Genomic DNA, 9,390 nt, shown 5'->3' with positions numbered 1-9,390 from the left:
CAGCGACCAGAGCTACATGAAATTAGTTGTCATAAAACGTTTACCCCCAAAACACCACATATCAGGGGGCCCGCGGTTGGGGTTGGGCCCCCTGGAGTCCGGGGTCAGCTGGCCGCCCTCACCCCCCCTCCCCACTGGGGCCCCGCACCACCTTCGCTCCGAACGGCGTGGTGCAGACGTGCACTCCAGGCCACACGGGGCGGTCCAGGCGCAGCCCCGCTCCCATCCGGTACCGGGGTCCCAGCCCCAGCGGGGCTCTGGGCCGCGAGGGCGGATCCTGGGCCACAGGTACGTCCACGACGACGAGGTTGGTGAGGGGCGCTCCCTGGTGTTTGCTGGAGAATGACTGCTCATGGGGGCCGAGCCCGGCCTCAGTGACCCGCTTCCCCTGGCCTGCTCCACTCTGCACACCCAGCCGCCCTCCTGCCTGGGGAAGGGGCAGGGCCACTCCTGGTGCAGCATCTCCTGGGGCTCACCCTGCTACCCCCAGAGGCGGAGGAGGCTGGGCCAGGCTCTCCAGCAGCCCCTCATCGCCTCCGCTCCTGACAGCATCGAAGATGCCCCCACAAGGGCCCAGGGGAAGGGAGGGGCACAGGGCCGGCAGAGTCCACCCTGCGCTGCTGGCACCCGCCCGGCCGCTCGATGCCTCCCCAGGAACTCTTCTCAGGGGCCGGCAGCTTCACAGCTGAGAACCGAAGGAAGGGACAGGCAGGCCCCCAGCCTCTCGCCTGCACCACACATGGCAGCTCTCTGCCCAGGGCAACAGCATCAGCAGGGGGCATGCCCACACCCAACACAGACTGGCATTTGGGGGCACAGCTCCCAGCCTCAGCAGTGTTGGGGGCTGGTGGGAGGTGGCTCAAGCCTCCTCTGCCTCCTTGGGTTTCACATCACGGCCTCACAGGAGAACAGCGCGATGGGCGCATCTCTCTGTGCGTCTCCAGTCAAGCCCAGGCCAGCAGAACAGAGCTGCCCCGCCCCCCCTCCACCTGTGGGCGGGAGGTCTCTCCTCCGGAGGAGGAAGCAAATGGGTGTGCAGGGCCATTTTATTCCGCTGGAAATCCATCCGGACAGGCCCCTCTCCCTTGGTGCCCCCCTGCTGCAGAGGCTGCCACCGGAGCTGTGCATGTCCCTGAGCTGGCGGCATCACGTCACCGTGTACAGCTCCTCCCGGTGGTTCTTACAGATCTGATAGTGGCAGGCGAGCCCCTGTGAGCAGGCCCAGGGCTCAGCGTGCTTGTCCCGCGGGGGCAGCAGGAAGGCTGCGCTCCCTGCCAGCAGCATGTGCCAGATGCTGTGGGTGTAGTAATAGTTGTCGCTGGTCATCATGGAGGCGTAGATGGCAATGGCCACGGCGGCCATGGAGATGCCGGGCAGGAGGTAGAAGGCCCAGCGCTGCCAGGAGGGCGGGTAGCAGCGCCGCCGGTGCCCGCAGCGGTACACCTGGGTAGAACCGTTGAGAGAGCACTGGCACGGGGCTGCAGCTGTACCTCCCAGGGGCCTGCCCACATCTGGGTAGCAGGACAAGGACGGGCAATACTTGTAAGGGGCTCCAGGGCATAGAGACCTGAGGTGTCCTCAGGCCTGGGCGAAGCCACACAAGGCCCTGAGCGCCAGGGCCAGGCCTCAGCACACGTGGGGGACTCCAACTCAGGACCAGCAACATGGCCAGAACCAGTGGCCAGCTCCCTCCAGAGTGGGGGGTCTGTGGGGAGCTCCTTACCCACATGGTGACCATGACCACCAAGGCAAAGAGACAAGGCCCCATCATGTTCCAGGCGCCCCTGCGGTCCAGCTGCAAGGTCATGGCCAACACCAGTGTGCCCAGGAGAAGCAGAACCTGAGCAAGACACAGGGATGACACAGGGTCACGGAGCCCAGGCCAGGGCCGTTCCTAATGGCACAAGGTCCAGCAGGAGCTGGTGGCCGGGGTGTGCTGGGCATCCTGCCCCCCCCCCTTGCCCCCAGCACCCCGTCTGCCCCCTTGGAGCTGCTGGCACACTGCTCCGTTCCGCTGGTCGGGCGGGAGGCGCCCTCCTCTAGTTACTGACTCATCCTGAGGCTCAACTTAGCCAGGCAGGGCTCCGGGTCACATGTCTCCCTCAGCCATGCCGGCTGTGGCAGAAAAAGCCCCACAGTGTTCTCAGCGCCCTGGGAGAGAGACGGGCTGGGAAGGCCCTGCCTCACCGTTTTCCACCTTCTCTCCCCAGAGCCCTCTGAGCAGCCCGCACAGTCCCTTCCAGTGCCAGAGGGAGGGTTGTTATGAAAGACGGGAGGTTTCTAACGGCAGCAGCCAAACCCTCTTTCTGGTCTCTCCTTCAGCATGCAAGGCCTCTGTTCCTTCAGAGCCCAGCCTTGGGCGTGGGGAGGCACTCACATATTTCAGGGCGGCCTTCAGCCGCGCCATGCAGAGGATGGTGGCCCAGATGGACACCCCAGAGCCCAGGAAGTCGCAGTACTGCAGGGTGTCGTAGCTCAGGATGCACAGCACGGCCTCCCCCGGCTGGTCGCAGGCGTGATAGAACTACAGGGTGGGGGGCAGTGAGCAGAGAGGTGTGAGGGGCAGTGAGTGGACACTCAGACCCCCCTGCCCCCCAGGGAGCAGCAGCACACCGTGGAGAAGAACATGGTGTAGGCGTAGACGGAGGCCTCCACCAGGAGGCAGCGGTGCACAGAGAGGGCGATGGGGGCCAGGAACACGAGGTTGCTGAGGGTGAGCAGGAGCACGGCCACCTGCTGCTGGGCCAAGGTCTGGGCGGTGCTGTTGTCTGTGCAGCTCCACCCACGCCAGCCTGTGGGCAGGACAATGCTGAGCGGGCTGAGGGTGGGCAACGGAGGCCAGGCTAATGGGGGAGGCACTTCTGAACCTCAGGGCACGGCCTGGAGAGAAGTCCGTTTCTCACCGAGGAGCAGGCTGGGACAGGTGTGTGTAGGTGCAGGCATGTGTGGGTGGGTATAGGATAGTGTGGGCAGACGCAGACAGCTGTGGGCTGCATGAGCAGGTGTAAAGAAGTGTGGGGCAAGTGTAGGGAGGTGTGGGGCAGATATGAGGCAGCTATGGGACAGGTGTGGGGCAGGTATATGGCACGTAGGGGGCAGGTGTGGGCAATATGTATGGGACAGGTGTGGAGCAGGTGTGGACAGGTAAGAGGAGGGTATGGAGCAGGTGCAGGCAGATGTGAGTCAGGTGTGGGACATGTCTGTGGGCAGGTGTGGGCAGAGGAGGCCAAGTCAGGAGGCAGTACCATCTCTGGGGGTGCCTTTCTGCCTGGGGGATGGGAGGTACATGGCAGGAGTGGAGAGAAGGCGTCTGCCCTTGCTCGGCGAGGGTGCTCTCAGCCTGGGCAGTGAGCTGGGCTCCTGGAGGAAGGCACAGGGCTGAGAAGTCAGGGACGGAGTGTCCGGAGGCTCCGGGCTGGCCCTCACCTGCCTTGCAGCTGCAGCCCGCATACAGGTAGCCATGTCTGCGCAGCAGGAGGCACTGGCCGTATGGCCCGCAGTCGTTCAAGCAGGGCACCAAGGACAAGGCGGTCTCCACGAGCACCGAGGCCTCCTCACACCCCCTGGAGGAAGGGGCCCAGGAAGGCTGGCTGCAGGGTGTGCTGGCCAGCCTCCGCCAGGGCTCCAGCGGGCTCCTGAGCCCTGGGAGACAGCAGCTGTGAGACACAGAAGCCAAAAGGCCCTTCCCCTCCGCACCACACTGCACCCAGCCTGTCTCGGGCTGTCCTGAGCCAGGCCCCTTCCCTGTGCCCTGACTCCCAGGGCTGTCTGAAGAGGGGTGTCCATTGGAGAAGAGTCCTTCGTAACTCCCGGAAGGCAACTTACCTTGCGGCTTGTAGGAAGCTGGGCCACTTTCAGACTCAGACGCAGGCAGCCTGATCATGGCCCTGAACGCAATGACTCAACCACCCGGTGCCTCTGGTAGCCCCACGCCAGCCCCCAGGTTTACTTACTCAGGACTCTGAGGGCACACGAGCTGCAGGGAGAGGTACCAGCTGTCTGTCTCTGGGTAGGGAATGATAAGGTGGGCCTTGCGAGACACGGTGCTCAAAGACAGGGGATACCCCTGGAAGAAGGCTGCAGGGGGAGCAGGAGGCCTGGTAAGAGGTGGCCAGAGGGGCTGGCGTGGTCCTCAGCCGGATGCTCCTGCCCGTACCTGTGGTGCAGTTGAGCGCAGCGCTGAAGCTGAGGAAGGGCGAGGCAGCGTTCACGCAGGCCTTCACCCAGGTGTTGTTGGGCATCACACTCTACAAGGGGAGGCCGCGCAAATCAGCCCAAGTTCCCAGTCTGATGCTGCCACTGTCTGTGGCTCCACTGGCCCAGGGCCCCCAGGACCCTCCCCCCCAGCCCGCAACACCCAGCCTCTGACCCCGCCCGCAGTCCCATTTCCTCCCTTTCTGCAAGGGGTGCCCCTACCCGGCCCAATGCCTATTGGGGCCACCCCCACCCAGTGTCCATGATAAAGTCAACGCCCGAAGGCTGAGCAGCCTCACTCAGCCTGGAGCTCAGCGCTGGGAGCTGCGCTGGGCCGAGCCCCACCTCGTTGGCCCACAGGGCGATGGTGAGGGAGCCCCCGCTGTCCATGCCCGTGCTCAGCTGCAGCCGCATCACTGCAGGCACGTCCGACCGCACCAGCACCGAGGCCCTGTCCGGGGGCCTGAAGTGCACAGACACCACATCCACGTCTTCCCGCACGGCCTGGTAGCTCAGGAGGCAGAAGGGGCCGCCGCCCACACGGCTGCTCCCCCCCAGGCCCCGCCAGCCAGGCCCCGGGGGCAGCAGACCAGCAGACGTGTTGTTGCGGCTCTGGTTTGAACTGTTCTGCAGAAGATGCTGGAAGTTTACGATCCAAGGCCTGCAGGCTGTCAGGAGGACAGGGCCTAGCTGGAGAAAGGGCTGGGGACCGAAGGCAGGGCACAGCCACCCCGGCCTGCCTCCCATCAGCCCACCTGTGAGAGAAGCTACAGCGCTGAAAGCCACCAATACACGGGGCCCTGCCAGGCTCTTGGCTGTCACCTGCAACCACCGGTCCCAGGGCGGCGAGGGCAGCAGCAGGCGGCAGGCCTGGGCGGGGCCAGTGCAGGTGAGCACCTTCTGGAAGTTGCTGGGCAGGGTAGCTGAGCCCACGGTGAGGTGCACGGGGCAGCCCCGGCTCCCGTTGGACACACAGCCCTGCAGCTCCAGCCGCAGCTCCTGGGTGAACTCGGGGACGAAGATTCTGCAGCCAAGGGGGTCGGGCTCGCTCAGGCTTTGTGGCTGCCAGTGACCCCCTCACTGGTCACAGTCACGGTGGCTGCCCCACTTCTCAGCAGAACCCCAAGACCCAGAACCCAGCCTCTCCCACCCCATCCCACCCCATCAACCGGAGGCTGGGCCTCCCCCAAACCCCCACTCACTTGAGGTAGCCGGGCTGGGAGAGGAGGGTCTGTGGCAAGGGTGTGTCGGGCTCCAGGATGGAGACCTCGACCACCCGCACGACCAGCATGTCCGGCTGAAAGATGTAGGCACAGGTGGGAATAAAGCCCTGGGGAGAGAAGGAGAGGTGGGGGAGGGGATTTCGTGGGCACGGGATGGGGCAGGACCAGATGGGAGGTGGGCTAGGCTGGGGGGGGGGGGGAGGCGGGGCTGCAGCAGGGCCTTGGCAGGGTCTGTCCTGAGGAGGTAAATGACAGGGACCAGCCATTCCCACACGGGTGTCCTGCCCCTCCATCAGGAGAGCAGGCCCCTCACCTTCACCTCAATCTTCTGGGATGAGGGGGGCAGGTGGGCAGCCACAAACCAGTCCCCAGGCGCTGGGTGGGAGACGTTGATGGAAGTGTTGCTCTGCAGCATCTTGATGAGGAAGGAGGGCTGCATGGAGGTGTTGGCAGGGAAGCTGGTACCCAGGGGGTTGATGACGGGAGGGGCGCCATAGCGGAAGTACCTGGAGGGGGGGACAGCAGGGCAGGCATCGGATGCGGGCGCTGGGCCGGGCGGGCACTGGGCCGGGGCGGGCGGGCAGGCACCTACACGGTGATCTCCAGGTTGGCACAGGTGGGGCCGCCGCCCTGGGCCACCTGCAGCAGCCAGCGCAGCAGCACGGTGTCCGGGGGCACGCGGAAGCGGTAGAGTCTGGCGCTGCCGTACCAGCTGTAGAAAGACAGCTTCTGCGGGGACTGCGAGAACTGCTCAGACACCAGCCTGATGTCTGCGGGGAGAAGGCACTGTCAGCCAGACCAGGGTGCCCCAAGGCGCCCCCAGCTCCACGTGGGAGGCAGACAGGGGACTCAGAGCCCTTCTGCCCCGCATGGCCCCAGAGAGAAAGGACGAGGGACCCAGGGTGGGCTGGGCTGCAGCCCGGGGATGCCAGCCTTCTAACTCTGACCTGGACAAAGCTCACAGTCCCCTCCAGCCCTGGCAGTTGCTTCTGGCAACTGGGCCCACTTGACAGGTGAGGGAGTTCAGGCCTGGAGGCTGGCCACCTGCTCAGCCCATGATGACATGGGACACAGCGGGACCGATGCCTGAGTCCCCTCACCCGGAGAGGTGGCCAGCCGTGGGGACCTGGGGACAGCTGGCCCCATTTCCTATGGGCATGTGCCCATACTGAGTGGCACGGGGATAAGGCAGGGCCTATGGCAGACAGACCACCCAGGGCCTCAACCGGGGCTCCGGGCCCCAGTCCCTGCAGCGACTCTCAGCCCCCCACCTCTCTGGCCCCAGTCCCTTGCTCCCCTCCCCTACATACTCCAAAAACGTGCCCTCACTGCTCACTCCGTCAGACCAGCATTTCCTGGAACAGCTCTGAGCACCTTCTGAGACTCAGCACAGAGTCTAGTGCAGTGATGGCGAACCTTTTGAGCTTGGCGTGTCAGCATTTTGAAAAACCCTAACTTAACTCTGGTGCCGTGTCACATATAGAAATTTTTTGATATTTGCAACCATGGTAAAACAAAGACATATTTTTGATATTTATTTTATATATTTAAATGCCATTTAACAAAGAAAAATCAACCAAAAAAATGAGTTCCCATGTCACCTCTGACACGCGTGTCATAGGTTCGCCATCACTGGTCTAGGCCCCAACTGCCCAGGGCACAGCCTCCACGAGAGCCTGTGTCCAGGTCCCGCAGTGTAATCGCCTGCCCCGTGAGTGGGAGAGGGTGCCCACCCAGGCCCCTCCCTGGGCTCACAGAATACGCACACACTGCCGTCCTGTGGGTGGGAGACCAGGCCTGGGCTGGGCCCCCAGGTGCCTGAGCTGGATGGCAGGGATCCTGGCCCCAGTACCAGCCTCGCGACCCGTGTGACCTTGAGTGTCCCTCCCTCCTCTGGGTCCCAGTTTCCTCATGATTCGGCAAAAGTGAACAGCACCTCCCTTTGGGGGCCCCTCCCTCCAAGGTCAATGGATGTTCAAGTGCTTCTGGAAGAAATGCACCGTGGACACAGCGGGGTGCGGCCTCACTCTCCTCCAGGCTGGGGGTGCCTCCCTCTGCCCTGCTGGGAGAGTCGCTGCTCACACAGCCCAGCAGCAGGCCCGGGCCCTCAGTAAGAGCCAGGTGAGCAGCTCCCTTGCAAAGCCAGTCTGAGCTCCAGAGGAGTCCGACGTAGGGCGAGGCTCCACATGGGGCGCACGCCAGGCTTCCCAGGTGTCTGTGGGCCCCCAGGTCCCACTCACCAGGCTGTGGCCCGAGGAGGCTCGGAGCTGCTGAACTGCAGACTTCCTCGAGGCCCCTACAGACCCTGGGATAACATGATGGGGGCCAGAAACCTAAGTGCTGGGAGGTGAGGATAGCTCCCCACACCCCCTCAGGGGGGCATCTGGGGCTGAGAGAAATAGTCAGCCCCTGGTGGGCCCCGAAGGGGAGCTCACATGCAGAGCGCAGCCCCTGACTGAGAGGCAGGCCTCCGCCCGCCAGCCCTGGAGCACCAGCCCGAGGACACTTGGAGCCCAGCTGATGGCTGGGAAGTTTCAGCAGGTGCACAAGAGACCAGAGACCGGCTCAAGGTCACCCTAAGACACAGTGGTCCCCACTCCCGGGGCTACACAGCCCCTCCCAGCACCCCATTTCCTATGGGCATGTCCCATCTCCCTGCCCCAGATGCTCACTCTGTTACCTTGGTGAACATACCCGGTCATGAACACATCAGCCTGAGCCGGATGTGGAAGTCACATCTCTGAGAACAGGGAGCAAGGGCGCATGCACCCGCCCTGCCCCGCAGCCCCCTCCAAGGACACAGGGCTCGGGGAGGACAAAGCAGGTCTCTGAGCCTGTGCTGGGAACCCGAGTGAGGGCGCCCTGTCCCACGCTCTCCACACCGGGACACAGGACCGGGCACTCCCATCGTTCCCGGAGCAGGCCCGGGAGAGGAGGGCTGCCCCAGGTTCCCCTCTCCATAAGTCGCCCACCAGTGACCCTCAACATCCCTAACCCGGATGGAGAAAAAGGAGAAAACAAGGTGGCAGGAGCTAATGGAGCAACGTAATCAGGAATCATCTCCGGGAAACTGCCTTTCATTTCAAGCTCAGAAACCAGAGGCGCAATCCTCCAAGAAACAGGAGCTTGGAGGAGCAGCAAACCCAGGAGCTCTCCCAGGCTCTGCTGGGTCGGCTGTCTAACTGCTTGGGGAGGGGCACCGGGGCCTGGCAGCCCTGCCAGCCTGGCCACATGGTCCCCCTGGAGTCCCAGGCCATTAGGCGTCAGGGGAGTTCACTCAACACCCCAAGCCCCAGGCAGAGCCCCAATGGGCCACCGTCCTGGGTCACGGACAGCTGGGGCCTCTCAAGGGGGCAGAAATGGAAATGGAGGGACAAGTTCACCGACGCGGTAAGGTGGTAAGGCGCCCGTTTCCTCCACAGCGCCCTCTACGCCCAGCTCCCCAGGCGCTGCCTGTCCTCCGAGAAGTGAGGCAGCTGTGAAAGTGACTGCCGGGGCTGGAGGTCACCGTGGGCGGGGTGGCAACACGACACCCACCTGGGCCCTACTCCAGGGTCTATGCAACTTTCTCCCAACCAGACGGGGGACCCTTGGCATTACACTGCCTAACCCTTCTTTTCAGCAGCCTCTCAGCTGGGTCCCCGCAGACCCCACGGCCCAGCGCACGACCGTCATTCCGACCAGAAGGTGTTGGAGAAGGAAGAGAGAAGGGAGGGCGCCTCCCAGGGGCCCGTTTGCCAGAGCCTCGCCCTGGGGGACAGAGGAGGGTCGAACGCGTCCTTTACACCCCGACCGCTCGCCCACGCAAGGGACTGACCTGGGCACTGCGCCCGCGCCAGGGGAGCGCACAGGTGCCCCCGGTCAGAGCGCAGGTGCCCCGGGTCAGACCGCAGTGCCGCACGGTGAGTCACAAGCCCGGCCCCACCCACCCTGCTCCCCTGCCCCGCGTCCCGCGCCCCGCGCCCCGGGCCTG

General features: G+C 64.3%; 2 protein-coding genes across 2 annotated transcripts in view; both read right to left on the bottom strand.

The window, feature by feature from the left end:
- LOC102417459 (acyl-coenzyme A synthetase ACSM4, mitochondrial-like) overlaps nucleotides 1-226 on the bottom strand; it is a 53,035-nt gene extending 52,809 nt beyond the window's left edge. The window contains 1 exon segment of the mRNA XM_023744379.1: nucleotides 123-226. Coding sequence (XP_023600147.1) covers nucleotides 123-226 — 104 coding nt within the window.
- Nucleotides 227-1,028: 802 nt separating this feature from the next.
- Nucleotides 1,029-6,563, bottom strand: LOC102417144 (post-GPI attachment to proteins factor 6-like). Its single transcript, XM_023744378.1, has 13 exons — nucleotides 6,518-6,563; nucleotides 6,010-6,187; nucleotides 5,731-5,923; nucleotides 5,397-5,524; nucleotides 4,950-5,218; nucleotides 4,540-4,862; nucleotides 4,157-4,247; nucleotides 3,954-4,077; nucleotides 3,427-3,563; nucleotides 2,614-2,792; nucleotides 2,378-2,524; nucleotides 1,724-1,840; nucleotides 1,029-1,443 (listed from the first exon to the last, which is right to left on the bottom strand). Exons 1-13 carry the CDS (start codon nucleotides 6,561-6,563, stop codon nucleotides 1,147-1,149), a joined length of 2,229 nt encoding a protein of 742 aa, XP_023600146.1. The 3' UTR covers nucleotides 1,029-1,146.
- Nucleotides 6,564-9,390: the final 2,827 nt, after the last annotated feature.

Source organism: Myotis lucifugus, unplaced genomic scaffold (genome assembly GCF_000147115.1).
Source record: "Myotis lucifugus unplaced genomic scaffold, Myoluc2.0 scaffold_458, whole genome shotgun sequence".
In the NCBI taxonomy this organism is placed as follows: domain Eukaryota; kingdom Metazoa; phylum Chordata; class Mammalia; order Chiroptera; family Vespertilionidae; genus Myotis; species Myotis lucifugus.
This window is presented reverse-complemented; position numbering and strand designations above follow the sequence as displayed.